Source organism: Siniperca chuatsi, linkage group LG15 (assembly GCF_020085105.1).
Source record: "Siniperca chuatsi isolate FFG_IHB_CAS linkage group LG15, ASM2008510v1, whole genome shotgun sequence".
NCBI lineage: Eukaryota > Metazoa > Chordata > Actinopteri > Centrarchiformes > Sinipercidae > Siniperca > Siniperca chuatsi.
The window spans coordinates 12,259,205-12,285,054 of record NC_058056.1 but is presented as its reverse complement, the minus strand read 5'-3'; the positions used below and the strand labels follow the sequence as shown (position 1 = coordinate 12,285,054).

Below are 25,850 nucleotides of genomic sequence, written 5' to 3'. Positions count from 1 at the left end.
TGTTCAAAATAAACCATATACTGTATTTACCACTTATTTTCTGTCCATCCTCCATCCTGTCATGTGAATACAGAAACATACATTTGAGAAAATGCACGAATACTGAAAAGAACTACATATTCCGTTCTTAACTGAGAATGAACTACACAGACAAAATGCTTTGCAAGGAATACCCAAGTTATATACTTGATAAAAACAATATAACCCCCCCCCAAAGAAAAACGAAATGTGGAAGACAATTTAAGCAGCATCTGTGTTCAGAACTACAGGTACACTTCACTTCACTAGTCCATAACTAAATGTGGCAGTCTGCCAACTGAGAACTCAGTCACGACATGTGGTGAGAGAAGTGGACACATTTTATTTGCAAGGTAAATGAGATAGGATGAATAACAGTGGTATATCTTTCAGTAACATGAAACGACTGTAAGGTGGATGCGAGTCGCTGTGGAGAGTGTGAACGCAGTAAATCACCTCACTCGGGTAATGGAAACTGCTGTATGGTTAGGTAGCACAAAAGTAGTCATATCTTTAGGCCATGGTCAGATTGTTTCCATAATTTTCTGCACATTGTCCTTACTCCTTAGGATAATGCCACCACTGGATAGAAAGCATCGCTGGATGTTTGTAGTGGAGATATCAATCCTGTTCTTTGGGATATTCCTCAAGAACAGCATATGTGAGAGCTCAGGTGAGTTTAACAAAAGCTAACATGAAACAAATCAGTATTTATCAACACAATTTAGTGTCTGTTTTACATTTTAACATGTATATTATATTTGTCATTTTGTCATTTTGTTTTTTACAGGCACAAATGGGATGTGCCGACAAAAGAATTTACTGTTTGTCAGTGCCAAACACCCAGATAGCAGCTTTCATTTTCCATCAGGTAAGCTTGACAATATTGTGAAAAGATAATTGAAAATTGAACTGAAAAATTTTAAGTAAACTGTGGTTTCACATCATATTTCAGAGGTTGTCTATCGCGAGGACAATGGAAGTAAACTCTGTTTCTCTGTCCAGGGAAACAAAACACATGCAGGTACAATTTCTAATTATTAGCCTGATTTGAGCTCAGTGGAAATAACCATACAATTGTTTCTCTTGGTCATTTGATGAATGTGAGTGTATTGTGGCTTGTATTTTTAGGCTGTTGTCGCGAAGAAGATTTCAACTGCAGCTTTGAAATAAGGGGTAGTGTAAATAACTACAGCCTAACTCTGAATAATGAGACTCTTTCCAAGCAAGATATTATACTGATGAATGCACCAGAGCAAATCGTCCAATGTATGCCATCAAAGTTCTACAACAAGAATTCAGGTATTGCTGACAATCCCTCTTAAGATGTGAACTTAAAAAAAGCAACAACTAGGTGTGTAGTTACTGTAGTTAGACTGACTAAATCCAGTCACCTCTCTGCTTAACTCTGGTTTTTCATTGTACAATTAACTCAGTACTCGTACAAAATAAAACGTAGTAACTGGCATCATTACAAGCAAAGGCTGTTCACACAGACAGTGGCCTGATTAAAGTTACATATTTGCACACAAAAGCAGTGAGAGATTGCCCCCTATTGGTCAAAAAGTTATTTACTGAAACAAAACAGTAATGCTCCAAAAGTTCCACACAAGGTGAATGTTTCCTCTTTTGACCAATCTTCTTATACACCTTATATCTGTTGCAGGTTTCCTTTTAAACATTCACAACTGCTTGAATAAAGGTAAAATCACAAATCTGCCACAGCTCTTACTTTCCATACCAGCACACATTTAACAGCAGTGGTAGCACTCTTAACAAGGCGCATGTCTAACAATGTAATTTTAATATGTTTAAGGTAACAAGTATTTTAGATTGAGCCAAAACAGCGTCTGTGAAAAAACTTCAACCAATAATGAAGAGGCTTGCAAAGGTATTATCATTTGTTTATTAGATTATGTTATTTAAAACATATCTCAATGATCATTTTATTAATAAACCAAAAGAGCATGGTAGTGAAAATCAAATGCTGCTGTTTGTATATGTGTGTATTTTGCAGGTTTAGAAGAATCACAATACAAGGTCATTGTTAATAATACCGAAAGACATTGTGTGTCATGTAAGCCACCAGAAAACACTTCTCCCCCCTTGGAGGAAAATAATGACATCAGTACCAGCCTACAAAACGCAGTGTAAGTATCTACTTATCTACTTATTGATAGCAATAATGCAGCAGTGATATGCAGACTATTGGCGTCAACTGCTACATTTTGGTGTGGCATTGTTAAGAGTTGTGATGATGAAGTTTGCTATTTGTGTTTCCATTGCAGAAATATCATGAATAATCTCTCCTCCTACCTGGAACAGATGGGCAATTGCAGCTCAAGAAGCATTACATTGGGCAATATTAAAGGAGTGATCACTAAACTCCACCCCGGAAATCAAGCCAACATCAACATTGGCATTACAACAAGTCGTGATGTCAAAGTATGCAGTTTGCCATAATACAAGAGTAAAATGAAATAGGGTTAAATCACCCTAGTCCTCTGACAATTTTTTTTTGTGTGTGTAGATTCTTGAGGATAACACTGATTTGATAACGTGCTGCTCTCGATTGGTGCAAATGCCTAAAGAGGCCAGTGACATGGCAATAAAAAGAAATGGTTCATTTGCTGGAGTTGTATTTTTTCCAGGAATACATCAGGTAAAAGTAAAGACCTAATTACATGTTCTTTTTTTTGACGACTTTAATATCAATATAATGATTTCGTAATTTCATCCACTTTTCCTGTGTCTGTCATGACTGTAAAAGTATTCCACTCTCAACAGGGTGACAACAACAGTTATTTTCTTGACAATGAGGTAGTGGGAATTAAAATGGGATCAGAAATATCCAATCTCTCACATACCATAGACATTCATTTCAGAAATGTGGATAAGGTAAAAGCAATGACAGCTAAAAGATATATTAATAGGTTAATAATAATTGGTTATGAAAAGAATGAGTAAACTGATTTTTTTTATTCTAATACAGAATGGAAAAATTGCTTCTTGTAAGTCGTGGGATGGCAAAGGTACTGTAAAAATGTTCTTTTGATACTTTAAAGCTGCCTTTAGCAAATCAAATGTCCATTGTGTGACAGTAGGACTTGCTCTGTCACACCATCCTGAGTCATTAATGTGAAAAGACTTTTTAAGTACAGTAGCGTCTTCTGCCTTTGTAGGAAAAGAACCGATCTGGGTCACAGATGGCTGTCAGACAAATGAGACCAATGACAGCATCACCTGCCAGTGCTCTCATCTAACGTTTTTTGCAATACTGTTGGTAAGATGATGGTTTTGCAAGTAATTCCAGTTTGATCATGGCTACCACCGACATTTCACACATAACCTAATACGTCCTTTTCTTCAGTCACCTCCACCTGGAAACATAAGCGCTTCAGATTTTAGGTCTTTGACCTACATCACATCCATCGGCTGCGGCCTGTCAATGTTTTTCTTGGCAGCGGCTCTCTTCATGCATTGTCTTATCAGGTAAGGAATCATGGGGCAATTTTTAATTTTAACTTAATATATTAAAGGCTTTTGCTGACACAAAACTTACTCACTCCACAGAAAAACGAAAGCAAGCCAAGCAACTAAGATCCTGATCAACCTCTTTGTTGCCATGTTCACCCTGAACTTGTCCTTCCTGATAAATGAGAGCATTGCCAACCTAGGGAACTTCGGTGCATGTGTGGTGATGGCAGCAGTTATGCACTACACTATGTTGGCCACTATTACCTGGTTTTTCATGGAGGCTCTACACTTGTACTTTAATCTATGGAAGCTCCCCTCTGAAATCAAACATTACATGATGAAAATTTGCATCACAGGATGGGGTAAGAGAACTGAACCTGACATATACAGTAATTAAACAAAACAACCATATGTGCTTAAATTCATACTACACATGCATATAAAAAACTATGTACACCCCTTTGTCTTTCCCGTTAGTCACACCAACTGTAGTGGTGATTGCTCTTCTTGCCGCAGGAAAATATGATAACTTGGTCATTTACACCAATGATGGGAATTCAGCAAAAATGTAAGCGACTCTTACTGACTGCACGTCTCATAACACATTTCTTATTCACAAAAAGAGATTCATGTTACTAAGTGGATTGTTATTTTATTCATGATTTTCAGGTGCTGGATCTCTGATGCTGTTGTCCACCAGGGGGTGAACGTTGGTTATTATGCTATAGTGTTCATCTTCACCTTTTGCATATTCATCTTAATTTTGCGGCAGATTATTCACTTTAAACCCACAGCAGGGAAAGCCCAGGACATCAGCTCCATCAAGACAAACTCTTTCTCTATCCTAGGCCTGCTCCTCCTCCTCGGCATCACCTGGGCTTTTGCTTTCTTCAGCCATGGACCTCTGCTCATAGCCTCCTACTATCTGTTCACCATCCTAAACTCCTTTCAAGGTGGACTTCAAACTGACACACACACACACACCATTTGAACTACACTGAAACAGTCTAATCTTTTTTTCATTAAGTACAGATTTCTTAAAAGACCAAGAATGATACAATGTTCATGACCCAACTACCTATGTTCTTGCAGGTTTCTTCCTGTTCATCTACTATTACAATTCCAGCAAGATCGTTGGAGAGGACAGAAGCCTCCCATTCAGCAGTAGCAGCACAGCTACATCACACACAGCTGTCACATCTCCATATCAATAAAGTGTTTGTACTGCACGTGCTTTTCAAATGGGGACAGAAAGTGTTCTGTGCCTGAGATTATTTTGACACAAGAGGGCAGCATTTCATTTCATGTAGTCAAGTAGATCTTCTGTTGAATGAGCTGCTGGTAAATTGGTATAAAAATGGTATAAAATGTCTGGTGTTGCTGACTTAATGACTACCCTCTCCTGAAATGGCTAATCTGGATTACCTTCATTGAGAAAATTACTCAAATGAGTCGAGCACTGACAGAGGAGACGGAGTAATCTCCTGGAAGTCATTTGTGCCTATGACTCTTTCAACAGAAGCCCTGTCTGACTCACTGTGAAACTTGCAGAGAAGGTTGTGATTCACTCAGAATATATCACAGAGCTCCTAAATCAAAGCTTCAGTCATACACTGGAACGCAGAGTGTAAATGTTTAGGAAGAAAAATATTACCCTTTTATGACTGATGTGGTTGTCATATGGACTGAAGATGGCAAAATGCAGAAAAAACAAGGTGAATGGAAGTCTTGTCCCTAACATACTTTACAGCGTTGGGGGCCGAGCTAGCCAGCTAGCGCTTTGCGTGCCTGCAGATAATTACCTTGTGCCTACAGAGAGCAGTATCAACTGTGCGGGGAGCCTTAACTGCCTGACAAGAAATGAGCTCATGGCTACCTATAGCGATAAGAGGCCTGAGGGCATGCCATTATGTTGAAACTAATCTCTGAAATATGACTGTATTTAACTAGCAATTATACCATTTAATAAGTTAAGTGTATCTTGGAAAACTGCATTATGTTAATGATAAGGAGTCATGGGGAATTTGTATGTTTTTATCCATTAATTTGTATATTTTTTCTCTATACCTGATATGATTAAGATCTAATGTATTCAATATTCTTGAATAAGTAAGTAACACAAGAGTTCATAACAGATTATATCTAAAAACATTAACCACGTTATATAATTTTTGGACATATAGATATCTGCCTTATTTGCTACTTTATTTGTTTATTTTACTAGCCTTAAAGGGAACACAGTCTGATCTTTTATTTACTTATTTGTGATCATAGTGGCTTGTCAAGGTTTATTTTGATGAAATGTGGTAGGACTGACAGACCTTAGACAAATGTGTAATTGGTTTTGTGAATGAAACTGACATTGTCTGCAGAAATAAAGTGCAATAAAATGTATGGTATCTTTAGTACCAGAGTAGTCTTTCCTTATGCAGCACTGTGGCGGGGTAGGAAAGTGACATTCAGAGAGCAAAAGTTTATTTATCTATGACTGATTAATCTTCTAAATGGCTGCAGCGTGCCAGCCAAAAACTAGGGTAATTACTGCCATACATATATGATTTGTGTTGCCCCCCCAAAAGAGGCCTTTCAGGCAGAGCACAGCAGGCTTCTATGATGTACCTGTTACCTGTGTGTGTCCATACGTACGAGTTCTAAACCACAGCAGAGCCTTCATCTTGGAACTGAGATTACCACGCAAGCTGCAAAATCAGTAAATGTTCCCACACAGAGATTATGATTTGAAGAATGGTTTTACTGCTTTTCTAAAAACATAAATCTAGACATCTCATAGAAATTTATGAAATGAAGCCCTTGTGTTGAGGCTTCTGGGAACATGACAATCTAAATGATTTCAAAATGAAAACTATCTGTTGAGTAAAAATGTGGCCACCAGAATAACATTTTGACGTGTGCAGATGTGTTTCCTTTAGTGGAGGGAAACTGAGAAAACACTTTTAATGGCTCTCAGTTTTAATCCATATTTACAGTAGTGGCTTGTAGAAGCACCAACACATTGGCATGCATCTTCAGGTTAAACCAGTGACACAAAACACTGACTCTATAATACAAAAATAAAGGTGAAGGAAATCATGGGTGGATTTCACTGCTGTATGCTCCTTGGAAAGATGCATACTTAGAAAAACAGAAGTTATATTCTAAGCAAGGGAATTATTGGAAACGTTTCCACCATGTAGTCCTTCTAACCTCAGTTTCCTTTTGATGGGAGATCATTAGTCATGTAACAGGAATAATAATAATAACACTGTTCCTAATCACAGTCAGAGTGTGAATAGGTTTGGTTTTATGATTGGCGTATTTCAGGTGCAGGAAAAGAGACATTGGCTTTGTATGTGTTTTATTAAATGGAGTCTGGACTGAATCCTGCCCTGTAAAAGCTAAATTGCCGATCTCAAATGACCTATAAAGCCTGAGGTCTTGTTCCTGGAACCTTGCGTGTCTGGAGGAAATATGATTAGTCAAATATAGCTACCCATGCATCTAGAAGTATCTTTTATTTAACTTAATAATAATGTACAGCTATATAGCTGGCTTTTATCAACTTGGAGTTACCATGAAGATCTAAATATGACCCTGCATTCTCAAGTTATGCGAATGCTAATTATTTTATGCACCCCTGTTTTGCCGTTTTCTTTGGGTCAAGGCAGCACACTTGCTAGCATCCCCCCTTCTCCCCTCTCCTTTTTCATAAATCCCCAAAATGATTTATTTCCTAGTAACTTTGCTCGTGAAATTGATGTGGACCCAGGGCCTTTGCAGCGTCTGGTTTCCCTGCTGGCTGCAGTAAAATCAGGCTGAGGTCCAGGCGCGGGGAAGTGCTTGCGTGACTGATCGCCCCCGCCTCCTTGCATGTCACGATGTGGCCCCCAGACTCAAAGCACTCAGGCTGATAGATTTGAGGGCCCATAGTTAAGTGTGTAGATTTATGATGGGCGGTTGCAGCATGTCAGAGGAACTGTGTTACTTTTGTAGGGAGCACAAGGCCTCTTCCTACAGGAAAACAGGGAGAGAACAGAAAAAAAAATCCAGGGTGCTTTCAGGTTACTGGCCGTGACTTACTCACACACACCGCCTTGTAATTTGGGAAGGGTGGCCAGATGGCTGCAGATGCATACACAGTGCCTAACTGAGATGAACTGTGTTGCCTGAGTCCTGGAAGTCGGCTCCAGCTCTGTCTTTGCTTTTCATCAACATCTTTCATCAGGTGGGGAGATGATCCAGTGAGAAGAGGGGTCACGAAAAGCGAGAAGAGGAAGGGAAGGGGAGGCGACCTGTTGAAACATTCAGATTGAATACTTGACCTCTTGACCCCTTGACTTCAAGCTTCTCCTCCCTACAGTTGCCTGTCTCCCCTTCTCACGTCATGTGCAACATCAGGAAGGATCATTCCCCTTCATGTCACGTAACGGGGTTCTCTTTGTCCCCCCGTGACCTTAGGGGCCCCTCATCGCACACTCACCGCTGTGTGAAACAGAGGGCCTGATGAAAGTGGGAAAGCTCAAGACCTCTCACACAAAATGTCATCAGGTTTATTGCAATCACTCTATCATGCAGCTGACACTTACAAGTAGGAGGTTTTGCTGCACATTTTGCATGCAATAGTGCAAAGAATTTTGTGGTAATTTTTTGTTCAACAACCAGAGAGGACAAATAATAATAGAAACAAGATGAGAATTTATGATGTTTGTTACTATACACTGTTTGAATAAAATCACTAGAAAAGTAACCTGCAGTGGTAGCAAGAGCAGGCTGAATAAATAAAAACAGCTGTCAACATCTAATATTGATAACACATGTGATTCATCTCAAAATTTCCACAGTAATTTATATGTAAGACTCCGGTACACACGTCACGTCCTTATATCATCCTTCGTTCTTAGAAGACACTGCTGCCAGAATTTCACTCTGAAGTATTTCCTCATTCAAGCAGGATTCAAACAGACCTCATAACTACCAGCCTGGTCCCACACTTTAGAGACATGAAAGCTCATGGTTAAGAAGCTAAAGCCGTCTGGATTCATTCATACTGCGCCTAGTTTGCTTGCTATTGACTTGGCTGTCGTTTGGCCTTTAAAATTCACACTTGGTGAAGTTGTGGTATTTGCTTTACACAAATGGTGCAGGCTTTCCCACAATGCTGAGGAGTTTATTACAGGGACTGATTCACCCGCTGATTTAATGCTGCAGAATTACAAAATCCTCGCAGGTAGAAAATAAGCACTTAGTTTGCTTGCTAAACAGCATCTACAGTATAAGTTTTCTATAGTGGCTGTTGTTAATATTTCCAGTCTGATGTGGTACCAAAACACAAAAACCAAAGTAATCCCAATTTTGTTGATTTTATTCCCCTTTTACAAGTTATATGAGCAAAATATTTTTTCCAAGTATCTGGTGTGGACCGGAGGCATTTCAAATGTGAATTGACAAAAAATTGCATATGTCAACCGACTTAAAAGCTGTAATCAATATTTTTTTATTAACAATGGAAGAAAGAGACTTGGTGTAATGTGAAAGACGTCACTTATAGTGACAAACCCACAGAGGATTGTCACACCTTTCTGTTCTCGTTCACTTTATTGAGCTTTTTAACATATTTCAGCTCATTGTTTTGGTTTTTATGTTTTTTTTGGTTCACTCACCACTCTCAACAACCTAGTTTCCTGCAGCAGCGGGCAGTTGTTTTCAACACGAAAAGGTCCGCTATACCTACTGTACACTACCCGACCAAAATGGCAGACTAGTTAACGACTAGCTAGTGAACGCAGTAACACATTAAGCAGCTAAATAATAAAGACATTTCTCTCAGGAGGTGGTGGAGACCAAAACAGAGCTAAAAGAAAGTGAATATTAGACATTCATCAGGAGGCCAGAAATATGACACCACATGAATGCTTCTGTTGCTCAATGTCTGCTAGATGTGTATATATAAGCAACAGTTTGCTAACAAGTTCACCACTTTATAAGGTGAAAATGTGTCAATGTTTCCAGCTTGTTTCCACTGCCCCCAAGTGGCCAAAAAATCAATTAACGCAGGCTTAAAGTTATTGCTTTTATAGTACTTATTATAGTACTTCTATCTCACTCCATAGGGAGCCCTTAATCACCCTATAGTGCTTCCCTCTACGCATCTAAGTGTGAGAATATATTGTTCTGTGTAAATAAATGAACTGAGGATCACATGAGGAGAAAAATATGGAAAGCATCCACTCTCGTGCCAATCCTAATCAAATCTTGTTTGTATCTGTGTGTTAGCATTTGGGTTAGTGACAGTTTAATGTGAGGGACCACCAGAAAAGTTTGTTTCCTGGAGCAGCAGAGGAAGGTTGTTTTTTCATCCTCTCCATGGCTCATTTTTAATGTCTCTTGTTTGTCATTTATGGCAGTCTCAGAACATAAGGATGTGGCTCTTCTAAGCAATTCGTGTATTGTCCCAATATGTGGTCCAGCTCTTTCACAAAATGGTATTGGACAAACCGCACAATTTAGGCTTGATGAGTGTTCATTTGGAAAAAATAAATCTTCTTAACATGCTGCTTTGAATGTGTCCATAAAACACATGCATTGAAAGATGGGTTTTTACCCCCGTGATGCAGCAGTCGGTCAGTAATAACACGTTTAAAAATCATCATGTGAAAACTTCACAACTCTGTGCCGGGAAAATAAATTATACGTTATACAAACTCAAGAGAACCAAAGAGCAGTGTGACTCGGTGGGCTCTTTCCTGCTCTACAGCTCCTCGTTAGAAACTAGTGTCTGTGTTTACAGCCAAAGCATGACTTCCAGCTTCCAGAGCCAGACAGCTCCAAGTGATTCCATCCCAGCAGAGGTACTGACTGAAGCGGTGGCAGAGGTTAATCTGGAACATACTTGTGACTATGTCGGGCTTTGTTATCCTGCTGTCCCGACATACTGCTTGATTTATGGGTCTCATATTGCTGCTGTTCACCATGTCTCTTCTCTGACTTAAAGGATTAGTGGGAAGTGACGTCAGCTAAAGTTCCCTACTTGTCTGTCTATGCTCATAATTTTCATAAAGGCCTGTGTGTCAAGGTGTCCATATGCACAGTAGGTGTGTGTGTGTGTGTGTGTGTGTGTGTGTGTGTGTGTGTGTGTGTGTGTGTGTGTGTGCTTTAGCCTGCACCAGGTGGAATTAGATGCAATGACTCGGGCAAATTATTTCCCACACCTCCTCTTCACGATGGAACTATCTTCTGGTCCAATCTCATTATGCTGTTGTGTTGAGATAATGATATTACACTAAACACTGTGGAGAGTAAAATCAACACAACCAGTGAAACTCTACATCCAGAGAATTAGGACCACATGTGCTTACATGCTGTTTTCTCCTGCTCTCAGTGTCTCTATTTATTTAGTTATTACAAAATTTTAAATAGCCTAAAGCCTATGTGTAATGATTGCTTTTGTGCCTACTTGAGAGTTTCACTTCCTGAAGTTGTTGGATTTCCATTGGTGGACTATAAAAGGCAACTCAAGGTCAGTCGGTCAGGGATCAGACCATAGATATATTAGAGCCAGCCCAGTAGCCCTAAGAATTACATCCATATTGGATCATTTTGCACATCACAATTTACATTCAATGCCAACGCTCAGTACAGGAGTAGTGTGCCCCATATGTACAGTAGTAGCAAGGTGGAAGTGAGGAAGTCTTGGCATTGTATAAAATAAAATTAAAATGTTGCCATTGAATGTAATCCTGAGTTTTGCAGGATTGTCCAATAAAGATATTCTTGTCTGGCAATAGAGTTGATTAAAACACATATGACTAGGTAGTCATTTGGGTTGACTGGGGCTGAATCAGAGCACTCCACCATGTCCTGGTACTGGAAGACCAAATGTGTCAAGCCCTGGCCCATATATGGCTGCCAGATTTGGATGGGTTTTTTGAATTCAAATTTTACAATTAACAAGAACTCCATAAGTCTTCATAAGTAGCACAAACACACACAGGACACTGTTGTAGGGCAGTTATATTGCTGAGCACCCAAATGCAGAGCAACAACTATTTAGCATTGTGATTCATTCATTCATTCCTTGGACTTATTTAGTTCTACTGATTTGCATGACAAGTTACCCAAGAAAAGAGTTATAAAATAAGTTGGAGTAAAGTTTTGGGATGAGACCGATATTCAGGTAAGTCACTGTTATACTTGTCCCAAATATCAGAACTTAATATGACCCATTTTTGTAACTGACTTTGTAATAAAGTAACGTAAGTTAAAGTTGCTTTTGTTTTCACATTTTGTAAGTTTTACTCTGTCTTGTATCATCACAGTGTGCTGTAGGACTGCACAGGTTCAGCAAGTGCGGGAGAGACCTTTAAATGCAATACCCTACATGAACCCTATTTTGCAGATTCGTGTTGGTCCTGTCCTGCTGCTCCAATCTATATTCGTAAACCCACTCAGAATACAATAGAGGAAATTTGGCAGGAGAGAGAATGTTCGGAGACATTAATGTTAGCGTGAGCATTTGTTGGATTACATCAGTGGGAACAAGTAAAATCTCCACACACTGCCACGATCCTCATGCTCCCTTTTCTCCTGCACTCTCTGTGGACGGCAACTGGGACGGTAAACTCTGAGTGACCTGCCTGTGCATGTCATTCCTCAAAAGCAGTTACAGGCATATTTCCCTTTGACCATGCAGGGATGTCACACTCTCAAATATACCAGCCACACATTACAACGTACACGCAAAGCACAGAGCTCTTTCAGTTGCTCACCCCACCCCCCAGATTGTCTCCACCTCCACCAACACCTCTGCCATTGCTCCACACTACGATGACCCCTCCCTGAGCGTGGTCAAAATGTGCCTTTCACATGGGCGGCTGGCCAAAGTAAATAAAGCACCCACATGCCAGCTAATGAGGGCATGAACAGGGTCGGGGGGGGGTCTCGCCAGGAGGTGCCAGGAGTGACAGAGGGAGGGACATGGTCACGCAAAGAAAACAAGCCCAGCAAGACCGAGCCAGCCTTCTCACGCAGGGGCCCAGACATGTGTCTTGTCATGCAACAGCCACCCCATCAACCCAAATTAGGGCTGACGGAGGTAATAAAGCGAGGGAGCAAAGGAGGAGAAAAAGAGAGGAGAGGAACAATCCCCTCCTCCTCAGAGAGTGTGAATGTGAGAGGGAGGATATATTGTTCACCTTTTAGAAGAGTCTTACAAAGCAACTCTGGTGACCTCAGTGTACCTCAGAGTGGCAGGCTGTCTGCATGGTAAAGCCTCAGCAGTCAGATCTGTCTTACTTACACACATACACACCATGTCCTCAGTTAATCTTCAAAGAAAAGCAAAGTTAAGGAACACAATGATCTGTCTCATCAGCTTTGGACTATAGAAAATCCATGGAAAACTATGGAAAAGCCCATTTACTGGGCCATATGCAGGTACTCCACTCTAAATTCTTCTGCCAGTAGTTTGCCTTTATATCCAGTTACTTTACAACTATGATTTCTTAAGCTAGATTTATACTTGATGCAAGTCCCGCCGTAGATAATTACACTGGAGGTTTGATTTATAGTTCAGCATCAGATACCACCTGTTGATAGCACCACCACAACACCAGATGAATTTATAGTACATGATCAGGTTGTATTGTGCTTTCATTACATTCCCCACAGTAACTGTGTTTGATTTCTTTAGTTTACTGTGTGATAAGAGCGATGATAGTAAGGTTCACCACGTCTCATTACTGAATATGACACTATTTCAGTGCAGTCGTCGTATTTATGTTCACAGTGACAGAGCACAGTGAGCAGCAGGTATTTAATGGAGATGTATTTGCTAGATGTGTGTTACAAAAAAGGAGAAGAGAACTGAATTTTTGTTCAACCTGCTTCATGTTGTCTTCACTATCAACAATCTCTACCTGCATCAGAAACTTGTAGGAGAAAACACAAGAAACAAACTGACCAATCAGAGTCTCTGCGGTCCCCATGTGGTATCTCCACAGCCGCTGTAGCCATGATGTGTAGTTACATTTTTGAGGAGGCGCGCATCAGCTACAGCGTAGCTACGGCAGCTGTGTGTGTATGTTACATTGTAACCCCTTAATGCACACATCCACCTTTAAGGACATGTGCCATGCTTGGGAACAGCTACTCTCTCAACCGCTCTAAAGTCATTAGTTCACCTCAGTTACATGTCTTCAGACTGTGGGAGGAGACCAAACGACACGAAGAGGCAAACTCACACGGGGAGATCATGCAAACTCCACACAGGCAGGACTAAGGCTGAGATTCAAAGACAAGACCTCATGCTTTTTGGGGTGATGTGGAAACCACTGAGCAATTGTCCTGTAATTTCATAAATAATAGATGCAATGCCATTTACAAGAGATTATGTTAATGAAAAAGTAATTGTGTCCATTTTCCTTGATCATAGCTAGATAAACCCACTACCCCTGGATGTCTTTAGTTCAGAAACAAATACAAAGATCAGAGAAGCAGGAGCTCATTGATGAGGCCAGCTTCCTTCCACTGAGAGGCAGCCATTCTGATGGTCTGAGGAGGAAAATGCCAGCTCACATAGGTGGTCTGTGCCAGATGTGAGGTATAGGGTGCCTCTTGGCCTCAGAGTGAGCATATGGAATACATTGTGCATGAGGGACTCCTCCGTGACTGTTCTCTCTTAAGCTATTTGGGTTGTGAGGCAGCCCCTGCTTTTCCCTACAGAAACTGTGGGATTTAGAAATGTATCACCTTCGGTGGATGGTGCAACAAGGAAGAGGGTGCAGCAGAGCATGTAGGGGGACAGGGTAAGAAGGTCAAACTTTAAGGTTGTTTGTGTCTGGGTCTGCCTCCATGGGAAGCCTGGGGATGGCAGGACTCATGTCTCAAGTTACACCATTCATCTGTAGGCTTACACTTAACGAAATGTATGTTGTATATGTTACTTAGAATTAAAAGAGCTTTATTACATGAGAATAACATGACCTCTTTATTTGGCCTTCTCTGTATCTTTCACAAAATACGGGCTTCAGTCTTCACATCTGCCTCAAATGCAGCTCCTCCCTGAGGTTCCTATAATAATGTCAATGAATTACCAAAGCATATCTAATGGGGAAGAAAAGGCATATCATCCCATATGAAATACAGGGCCAACATCAGTTTTCATTGCACATGTCTGTGAAATTGTTCCCAAACAATGACAGAACGCTACTCGCAACCATCTATGCCTGCAGGGCTTGTTTAAAACACCACAAAAACCTCCACTGTTCCCTGCCGATTGAACTTCTTCAGGGTCTGTTCTGCAAAGTAACAGGAATCTGGCAAACTCTTTAGAGAATTAGGACTTCTTCACACTCTTCTACTGATAATCTATGGCCACATCTTTCCACCTTGTCCATTCCACTCAAGAAAGAGGCGGAACAAGTAAAATATGAGAGTACAGATGAGAGGATGATAAAGGTGTAAAACACATACATGATTGTAGTGTTTCTGGTGCGACATATTACACTAAATGATCAACAGTGGATAATCGTAGAAAAGGTTTCAGTCGTAGTCATCTGGACACTGTTTTTAGAATCAAGACGTTTCGGCTCCCATCCTGAAGTCATTCTCAATTGTGAAAATGGTCTGAGAACTCAGAAATTCACCCAGAACTCAGAATTCTGAGTTCTCAGACCATTTTCACAATTGAGAATGACTTTAGGATGGGAGCCGAAACGTCTTGATTCTAAAAACAGTGTCCAGATGACTACGACTGAAACCTTTTCTACGATGGAACACTCCTAGACGAATGAGAGACCACACCGTCTTAACAGTGGAAAATGTTTGTCCATGTCAGTTTAGACATTCTCTCCTCGAACAATAGGACTGCTAATGGCTATTAGTCTGCTAACAGCTATGTGTTTACATTCCCCAATAAATGACTATAGCACCAAAAAGAACACGCCTTATATAGACAAAATCCACTGAGTGTAGCATTTGAACTCCCATACCTAAACAGAAGAGATGGCCAAGATACAGTCACTGTAAAAGTTTTTTTTTTCTCTAGCATGAAATTCCTGAGAGTCTCAGGCTGACTATACATGAAAGGGAAGGTACAGTGACATAAGAGCTTCAATCGTGCTAGCAGACCTTTATACACAAACAGCATGTGTCTCTATCTGTATGTGGACGACTGCTTGAAAGCGTCCTTATGTCTGCTTGCATTGCATAAAATAAATATACATGAGTGTGCATGCCTGTACAGCTCGTTTCAGCCAAACAGCTGAACAGGTCAATGGTTCCAGGTTAATTCCACATGGGCTGGGCCGCAGGGTGCGCTGCAGTCTGACAGAGAGGATGAGATGGACTCCGCAGCTGGGACTTGTGAACATGCCAGAGTGAAATTAAGCCTGGAAACTGAGTGGTGATTTGTATGAAATGATGCTACAGGATACATGTGTTGTAGAAATTACATTTAGTAAGTAAATAGAGTTCTTGGCGTTGGTCTTTTGTATCCCAGACTTAGGTTTTATTCACTCGAAAACATTAACAGTCAGATGTCAGTCCTCATTTCTCTTCAAGAGCCAGGCTTAATGGCATAAAAATGTCTGTCTCGATTCATCTAATTCATCCAGGTTGTAGCTATGATGTCAACTAAAAAATTTTTTAATTCTTGATCGCTTTTCTAATTTATACTGTACAAGAGAGTGCAGTATATCAAACGAACAAACTAGTAACCAGCAACAACACCACAAAAAGAGACACAGAGAAGTCTCCTCAGTAAGTGAGAACGGAAACGGAACTAATAAATCTGAACTCTGATAACTGAGTTGACAACCACTGAAAGTTCTATGAAAAGACAGAACCGTTTCCGTCACTGAATCTACACTGATTACAAAGGAGGGAGCGTAGATAAATAGAAGCAGGTGAGTTACACAAAACATTTTACGCTTTGAGACAACTGAAATTTCAATCAAGCAAAAGGAGCTGCGTCAGTGACAGGAAGATGGCCTTAACTGTACATTCTGTGTATTTCTGAAACTAGCGTCACAATGCAGAAAAATTAGAAATGTTGGCAAAACTGGAAAGCAGTTGGCAGTAGTGATTTATGATTAAGTAATGCAAGTTAATTCCCTGGTCTTGGTAAAGATTCTCTTCCACAGTAATTGCTTCACAATTTACAATCCCAGATACACAGGGCTGTGGTGTGCAGATGGGCCATGCGGTACATAAAGCACACAAGCCCAGTATAAGGCCACACACACACACACACACACACACACACACACACACACACACACACACACACACACACACACACACACACACACACACACACACACTTATTTCACATTCTCCTCTAAGACAGCTCTGCTCATTCTCAGTTCAGAACACAATGACTTGCACAGATTTTAAGTGTTTTCTGTGTAGAAAGCACATTTTCCTGCCCTAATATTGCACCTGTGAGACTATAGCAGGGCTCCTCAGGGCCCAGGACATTGGATGAACTCTGCGCTCTGAGGTCTCTGTCCCGCTGCTGTGGCGATACCATCGGCTCATCTGCAGAATTGGAGCAGTGAAGGGGGGTAACCCGACCGCTCGTTGACCCCTCTTCATTTTCAGGATACTAAAAAGCACCGAGCTGCTCAAGCGGAACATATGGAGGTGCAAAAGAGAGGGAATCACGGAACATTATCCGCCCAATTACACAATGAGAAGAGCAGCCCGCTGGTAGTATCCACACTGCACATAAAGTTCAGTGTGCCTGTGGCTGAGCCACTGGCCCCCTCAGCCCCCCTCGGCCCCCAATCAGACCTCCCCACCTGCAGGGATCCCAGCCTGGGACAGTCTGTCTCAAAGAGAGACAGAGACAAAACAGCTCATAAATATGGGAGTCAGTAAAAAGTATGGAGAAGAAACAGGAACATCCTGTGTCATATCCAAAGAAAAGAAAACTATTTCATGTCCTATCACAGCAAACTGAGCAGATGCTCTACAGATGATGTGATTTCTGGGGTGTCAAGAGACAACATGCTTTCATGATTAACCATTTCCAAGTTTAATGAAGAAGGAAAAGCATATTCAAAGTTCTAGCATGTATTGTATTGCAACATTTTGCATGACAACCTCTCATCTTTCTTAGTTGTCATGAGAATACCAAGTAATGCTCATTCTCACTCAACAGGGCTCAGGAGTGCAATGATTTGACTAATAATGACACAAACTATACACTACTTTTTGTGTACTTGACAGATACTTTAGGTACTTATAGTGGTCAATTACATTTAAGTATTTCTATTTATTTATTGACATTTTAAATTGTTTTCGGATGAATACTGAATGAACTGCATTGAAAATACATATTAAAAAGTTAGGATCTAAAATATCCAGTATTTAAATAATAATAATAATACATTTTATTTATATGGCACCTAAAATGCAGCTCAAAGAGCTTCACAAGAATTCTATACAAAACAAGAAAAACACATAAAAAATAAGAGCATATTGAGGTACATGAAGAAATAAAACATGCAAAGTCGTAATGAGAGTCAACAAAAGAATAAGATAAAAGATATAATAAAATTTTAGAGGGCCGAGAGCCATGGCAAAAATCCAAGACAATAAAAGGATATAACCAATGAATCAAGTCAGAATCAAATAGAACAGTAGCATAAATAAGATGGGTAAAACAGTCTGATAAAGACGAGGTTCTTGATCTAAGAGAAGGCCAGAGTAAAAAGATGTGTTTTGAGCTGTTTCTTTAGTCACTCACAGAATGTGATTGCCAGATTTGCAGTGGTAATGTGCTCCATGGTTTTGGGACATAGGCGTTAAAGGCGTTAAAAGATTTTTTTTGAGTCCTTGGAACTGTTAGTAATCTAGAGTCTGACGATCGTAGTGCCCCATCTGGAGTGTCGTATGACAGACATTCTGCTATGTGTGAGGGTGCCATATCATTAAGAGCTTTAAAAAACAATAAAATAACTATAAAATTGATCCTATGGGATACAGGCAGCCAGTGTAGAGAGGCGAGCACTGGAGTGATATGTTCTCTTCTTGCATTTTGTACAAGTTAAAGTTTGCTAATTGATATCTTTGGTAGGCCAGTGAGCAGGACGTTACAGTCATCCAGTCACGAGAAGATGAAGGCATGGGTCAGTTTTGTTGCATCCTGAACTGACAGATAAGGTCTAACTCTTGAGATATTTCGAAGATGGAAATACACAGTTTATATAATATTGTCAATTTGGTTTTTAAAACTAAGGTCTGAGTCAAGAGTAACCCCTAGACTTTTAACTGCTGGCTTGACTTGTGAGGCAAGATTAACTAGACAAATTTGGTATTTGGTATTTGGTTGTGTTCTCATGGAAGTTTTTCACAACCCAATATGGGTTACATGAACACAAACAATAACTGCGACTACAAATGCTTTCTTTAACTTTTTTAACTTTCGTAATAAGAATCTCTGATAAGCATTCATTGGGTACTACTGGAAATACTACATGTAGCTTCTATATCATTATTTTGGCTATTGGGATGCAACTTCAAGGACAAATGCAGAATCTCCGAATAATCAACACTTTAGCTTGACAAACCTGAGTGTTAATCAAAGGTGCCTTAGAGGGCAAAATGTATGTCAAATTCTTAATGGTATGCTGTCCATCTTCTCCCACAGTAAAGATTAGATTATAGAGAATAACAGCAGTATATTAAAGGTTGTATTTTAATGCTTGATGGATGACAGATACCAATCTGAACTTTACAAAAAGGAGCCACCTAGGCCTAATCTCTTTATCAATTTTAACATCATACAGACTGCAGAGGGGCACAAAAGGTTGAAATCCTAAATTTTAGGTAAGAAGAATGAAATGATCCACTAATAATAACACTTGATATAAAACCATAATTAATGAGATCTCTTTACACTCTTCATGCTCCTTGGAAACACTTTAATAATGTCCTGGTGACATAGTGTGACTACAACACCAAAACTGCCCCATTTTCAAAAATAAAGTTGTTTTGAACCAAACAAAATGTGTTTTTTCCAAAACCGGAATATTAAAGAAATTTGGATAAAAACAACATAAAATACAGAATGTCATGATACACAGCCCACATCATTTTGCTCCAAGTTCCATGGATGACTAAGTAAGAATCTAAGTGGCACGTCAGAAGACCATTTCAAAATAATATCCAGATTTGGCTTTACTCAAATGTCAGTTTTAACATTGTCTCCCATGATAGTTTACTGCATTAATTTAAAATCCCCAATTTTTCTGCTTTTAAATCTTAATGTAGGGTAGCCTCACAATTTAGAATATTTCTACTGTGGCAGTTTCCTTTAAAGTATTAGACAAATAAACTAATGTAGGTCTTTCATGGGACAGGAGGTGGGAAATGTGTCCTACCGATTTGTCAGCCTGTCTTTGATGAGCTCACAGAGTCGGGGTCATCTGGAAGCCATTTCTACTTGTGCTTTCTCCCTCGTCTCATTTTAATCTCAGTGCAGACACACACACACCCCCCCCCGCTCCCTAGGGAAGCTGGAGTTCAGTGACCGAGCTCCCCGCACGCCAGGCTGGCATGGCACGCAAGCTCATCCCCGCTCCGCTCCCCTTGCACGCAAAAACTCTACGGGATTAGAAACAAATATCCGTAAACGGTACATAATACATGGCTCCTGTCCTGGGTGCCACATTAAGTGAAGATCTATCACGCAGCCTGCACACAGTGAAGAGGGAAACTGTCCAGTTCAGGAGGAGTGTGGGGAAAGAGAAAAATAGGCTATTAACCTCATCAGTTACTAGCCTATGTAATAGAAGAACTTAAAGTTTGTCTGCATTATGTGAGTGACCTTACTGAACTCTCTTATGATGCAACTGCATTTTCTTATTGCTAACTCTTAGTTTCAGTGGTGGAATGTAACTAAATACTTTTACTCAAATACTGTACTTAAGTACAAATTCATGGTACTTGTACTTTACTTGAGTATTTCCATTTTATGCAACTTTATATTTCCACTACATCTCAGAGGCAAATATTGTACTTTTTATGCCACTACATTTGTCTGACAGCTATGGTTCCTAGTTACTTTTTGCAAATTGCAATTTTTCATACCCTTCCTGTCCAATGAAAACCATGTATCTCCAAATTTGGTGATTTTGAATTAGAATCTTTCTGATACACTGAAGGATGAAGTGTTCCTTTATGGGTTGATAAAATTCTTCTACTTCTTAAGATAAATAAACTATTTAAAAACTCCCATGGATTAGCTGGAAGATGCATCGTCACAAAGCTGAAAACAGTGTTTATCTGAGCTCATGAAAAGTTGACTTTTTAGAGATGCATGGCTGTCACAGGACAGTGACGATACAAACATATGATGATCTTATAGAATATGATGCATTGCTGTAGATTAAACTACCCGGTAGTATATAAAGTAGTTAAAATTAGTTTAAAATTAAAATTAACAACCTTAAACACCTACAGCAGTAAAATGCAACATACACATTAATGCAGCAGTAATATTAATCCATAAAGTATCATATATAAAACACTTACAGGGACCATTTTTCTGCACAATGAGTCCTTTTACTTTTGATACTTTAACTTTTGCTGATAGTACATACTTTTACTTAACTAAGGTTTTGAATGCAGGACTTTTACTGTACTTGTGGTGGAGTATTTTCACAGTATTGCTACTTTACTATTGCTTCGTAAGTAAAGGATATGAATCCTTCTTCCACCACTGTGCAGTTTAATAATCCTATAGTTTTGTTTTTATATTTATGCAGAGATCTGAACTAAAATTTTGAGTTGATCTGTAAGTGCATGCAAGAACAACTTTCTTGAAAAAAATGACTGTGTGCCACTTTGAAAGAACATTTCATACTAAAATTGATAAATGTCTGGAACCCTGGATGGTGTTTTTTTATATTAATATCTCCCTTTTGATGAGTTCCTCAATACCATGCAGTATTAAAAGTGTGGAAACTGTGTAGTGTGGGTGGTCACTGGATTGAATCAAACCCCTAACCTCGAATATGTTGCTGCTATATTCAACTACAGGACCACATGAAAGTGCAGTATGTGTGAGAAAATATTGTGCTAAGGTTAAAAATCATACTTTTGGGAAGGGTCTAAATCCATGTTTTCATGGTTTAACCAAGAACCTTAAATCATTCCAGGAAAGCATTCACCAAAAGAAGTGCTCCCCTCTTTTATGTGGCCTGTTTGATATTGCCTATGGCGATACATCTTTGGGCACAGCAGGTCTAACACAACGTAGCCATCAAAGATGACCAGATTACTAGAAATGGTATTTTCTTTCTTTTACTCCAAATCTAAATGAACACATGATATTGGACCGGCCATGATACTGTAATTCACTCCATCTTACATCAGGTTGTCTGTGCCTTGCTATGGACCCTTTTGGTTGTGTCAAATTAGACAAGTGAAGCCATGGAGGTTTTGACAAGAACACAAACAAGGAATTGAATTCTCAATAATTCAGTCTTGTTTTGTGTGCCTGGGGTTCGTTGTGCTGTATGTGATGAAATGTATGCAACACAATACACGCAGAATGGTCATAGGTCATAAGTCAATGTTTTGTCATTTTATTTATTTATTTTACTTAGCCTTTTATTCTCACAGTATCAAATATGAATTTGGACCATGATTCAGTCCAAGTATGGATGTAGACATTTTCCAAAAGTATGATTTTTAACCTTAGCAAAGTATTTTCTCTTCTAACCATTTTGATGGTGGAAATGGATACAATCATCTGTGTTCTACTTTTGGATTATTGTTATATTAAAATATTTGTAAAACAGGCGTATTCCACAGCAGTGCTTTTCAATAAAAAAGGTAAACCTGCATTAATTGATGTTTTCTAACCACTTTTGGCCACCGGATGAATATGAGTCATTATTCACTCTCCTTTTGGTCTCCACCAACTCTTGAGGGAAATATCTGAGTCTTTACCTGCTAAATGCTCCACCATATCAACTAGCTAGTCGTTAACTTTGTCTGCTGTTTGGTGCTGGCCAGGTAGCATACAGTGGGTTTATCTGAGAGCGGTGAGAGTGAACCAAAACAGTACATTTGTGGTTCGGAAAACCAAAACAATGAGCTGAAAAACGCTGAAACACTCACTGAGTCAGGTGATAATTCTCTGTTGGTTCATCAATACGAGCCACACCTTTCAAATTACACACAGTAATTTTATCCATTGTTAATATAAAAATGTTAGAATGTAATTATTAATATGTAATGCAATGAAATTAGTGCAGCTTTAAGTGATATTGCCCTTTTTATAAACAGAGGCTTCCACAAACTAAATTTGTCTACTTTTTAACATAATCAACATGTGAAACAATGACCTCTAAGACTTAAGAGCAGAACTCAATAGTGTAGAGTTGAAATGCATCTTTTTTTGTGAATATGTGTGAAAATACTGCTTATTTATAGAACTTGAACCACCAGTCCATTTGGAATCTCTAAACTGAATTGAACTGTGCCTTCACTTGTCTTTTCTCAGGCTTTTTACACACAAACAACAATCAGGAGACAGTGACAATTTTTCCAAGTATCTCTTTCCTCGTATTGTGGTCTGGCAAGCGAAAGCACTCGCATTTCAAACATCACCATCTCTAACTAGCAATGTCCGGTGGTTACCTCCTGGCTGTCTGAGATGGCGCAGGCCCAGAGGATGTTTTTGTTGGTCTGTTTACTGGTTTGTTGGTCTGTTTTGCCTGCAGCTTTTTCAGTCTTGGCTCACCTTCGTTTTCTCAAGAAAAAAAAATTAAAAACTACATCTTCACTCAAATTCCTGCATTCTCTCTGCTCTTCCCTTTCCCAAGTCCCAACAGCTCCCCAACTGCCTGTGGGACCCCTGGCTTTCCTCTCCCTGCTGCCCCCCTTTACACCCCAAACCCCTACCCCCCTTCCCTCTTCCTTCCTCCCTGTTGGTGCTGTGCGTGACAGTAGCTCACTGAGAAGTGGAAATGAGACTAGTAAACAATGATTAGCTCCAGAGCCGGGGCAGCTTGGTCTACCATTTGTCCTGTCTCCACACAGCAAGCGCCCACCCGCCAGCACATGACATGCACCGGCATATAGATCCCCCCCACACACACACACACACAGCCCCCCTCTCCAACTACTCCCCCCTCAGCCAGAGTCAACGCAGGGTCAGGGCCAACCTTTCACAGCCAGGTTACAAGGGGTAATCACAGGCAAACACAGCAGCCACACGCAAAACGCACACACGACACCCCCCCCAACAAACCCAGGCCTCCACCCTCTCCCACACACATACACACAAACTACACTCTTTCCTCCCTCCTGCCACCCAACCACCCCCTTCCTCAGCCACAAAACCTGGCTCTGATTAGTGTGATGGGGATGCAAGTGGCCACATGTGTATGAGGAGCAGACTCAGGCAAGGAGGAGGAGGCAGTGGTGGTGTTGGGGGGGGGATTCCCCCTATAGGAACAGAGGAGAGAAGAAACAGTTATCCCTAGTGCAGGCAGTGTATTCGAAGACATTGCTATGTCTCTGGTTAACCGAGGAATCATTCTGGAGGCTTTGGTGCTCAGCCACACCGCATTTCTCAAGACAAACAGCTCTCAGGCAGAGCTCTGAACCAGCAAAACTCTCGACATCTGTAAAAGGCTGCTTAAGGACCAATATTGTGAAAGAATGACATATAACACATAACGTAGTTACACTTAAGTAACTTTTATTGTTGCCTTTCAGTTTGTTTTCACAATTTAAGCGTGTATGTAAGACCTGTATACACTGTGTATTTATCAGTTTATTAAATCAGACATTGTTACACATTACAGTTTGTGAGTGTATGGTTGGATTGTCATAGTGTAACTTAATAAAAAAAATCGCTTTCTCTTCTATTCTGTATTTATTGAAGCAGTGCAGATCCAGTCACTTGATCTAAGGGTTATAAAACATCATCTGTCACAGAAGCTTTTAAACTTTATGGTGAAATACACAGACAGTGCATGGTTAATGTTCTATTTGACTAATGAGATACTGTATGTGTGCTGCATGACTCAACTACAGGCTATATATAATATATACTGCATATAATAATACATTCTCCTGCCTCCTTGTCTTTATCATTTGTTTTAATAATGGGTCAGAAATGGACCCATAACTCATGATGTGCACATCTAATAATTGTTGTAAAACATACTTACTAACATACTAAAAAAGTCAATTAGATATTGTTTTCAACATTTGCCACCGTCCTCCCCCACTCCTCCTTTCCTGCTGATAATAACTGGCTGTGCATGTGTGATAATGAAGTTTCTCGTCCTCTGACTTAGTGCATTACTTCGGAAATGTTTTAGTACCTTCAATTAGGGTTATTACCTCCCTGCAAAAATAAACTTCACAGTTGGTGGGAAAACAAGGAACAAGAAACAAAATTTTGTCTTCGCACAGAGAAGGGAAATGCTTTGCCTTCGGAAATCACATCACTTTGAACTGAAAGTTTAATAGAATCAACAGAACAAAGCTTTCCATAAGGCTACTTATGATGAATACCACAGATAGGATCTATCTATCTATCTATCTATCTATCTATCTATCTATCTATCTATCTATCTATCTATCTATCTGAGTTAAATATAATATATTGGCCTGAGATTGTAACTTGAAACGGCGAACCACTGTTAAGGGTATGGGGGCACCTGAAGTTTGTTGTGGTATGATATAACCTGGAGTGTCATGCAAAACTGCAGTTTATGGGTTGGAAAAAACAAGATGTCGCAGCAATCAATAATTTATAATCAATATTTCATGGCTTGTCCACACTGAGTTATTGTCCTAGTTTGTTGTGTGAGATATTTCAGTCAAATTATTCTGCCAGATGCTAAGGTGAAAAATAAGTCAGACTGAAAGATAGAAAGAAAGAAAGAAAAATCTAATATATGACTGTAATATTTCCATAGGGATCATAGAGCTCATATTGACTTTGAGATATATATATATATATATATATATATATATATATACATATATATATATATCAATGTAATCTGCTATTACATCTGAGGTGTGATTTTCCGTCTGAAGTATGTATAAGCTGCAAGTGTGATATTTGATAGTGGGTAATCTTTTAAAACAGTTTACTATCTTTCGTAAAAATGAGAAATATATGACTGATTTTTTGTGACAAAGCTGTACAAATGAAAAAAGTCCAGGGGATAATGCGGCTGGGAGTCTTTGGAGTCGGGCTGTGAGGTGCGCAACTTTCTCTCAACTTTATATTTGGCACAAATTACATTTTTATGACGAACTAATGAAATGATCCTTTCCTACACTGAACCTGCAGGACTTGTGTACAATGAATAAGAGGG

At 39.7% G+C, this 25,850-nt stretch overlaps 1 protein-coding gene across 3 annotated transcripts; it reads left to right on the top strand.

Moving 5' to 3' along the window:
* The first annotated feature begins 418 nt into the window (after nt 1–418).
* On the top strand, nt 419–5,894 carry LOC122861352 (adhesion G-protein coupled receptor G2-like). 3 transcript variants are annotated; one of them, XM_044165555.1, is made up of 19 exons: nt 419–483; nt 588–691; nt 809–889; nt 974–1,042; nt 1,150–1,320; nt 1,685–1,720; nt 1,835–1,909; nt 2,036–2,168; nt 2,307–2,463; nt 2,549–2,680; nt 2,806–2,916; nt 3,011–3,050; nt 3,201–3,301; nt 3,389–3,510; nt 3,592–3,857; nt 3,973–4,063; nt 4,165–4,198; nt 4,344–4,448; nt 4,588–4,728. In XM_044165555.1, the coding sequence occupies exons 2-18, from the start codon at nt 592–594 to the stop codon at nt 4,407–4,409; spliced, it is 1,785 nt and encodes a 594-aa protein (XP_044021490.1). In that variant the 5' UTR covers nt 419–483; nt 588–591; the 3' UTR covers nt 4,410–4,448; nt 4,588–4,728. The 3 variants fall into 3 exon arrangements, with proteins under 3 accessions (XP_044021490.1, XP_044021488.1, XP_044021489.1); XM_044165553.1 differs by having other exon boundaries at nt 4,165–4,448; nt 4,588–5,894; XM_044165554.1 differs by lacking the exon at nt 2,806–2,916 and having other exon boundaries at nt 4,165–4,448; nt 4,588–5,894.
* Nucleotides 5,895–25,850: the final 19,956 nt, after the last annotated feature.

Excerpts from the sequence above, each read along its gene's own strand:
- LOC122861352 (XM_044165553.1), top strand. The coding sequence starts at position 592 with ATGCCACCACTGGATAGAAAGCATCGCTGGATGTTTGTAGTGGAGATA. Across the intron at positions 2,917-3,010 it reads ATTTCAGAAATGTGGATAAG|AATGGAAAAATTGCTTCTTG; the intron begins GTAAAAGCAATG and ends ATTCTAATACAG. Across the intron at positions 3,302-3,388 it reads CGTTTTTTGCAATACTGTTG|TCACCTCCACCTGGAAACAT; the intron begins GTAAGATGATGG and ends CCTTTTCTTCAG.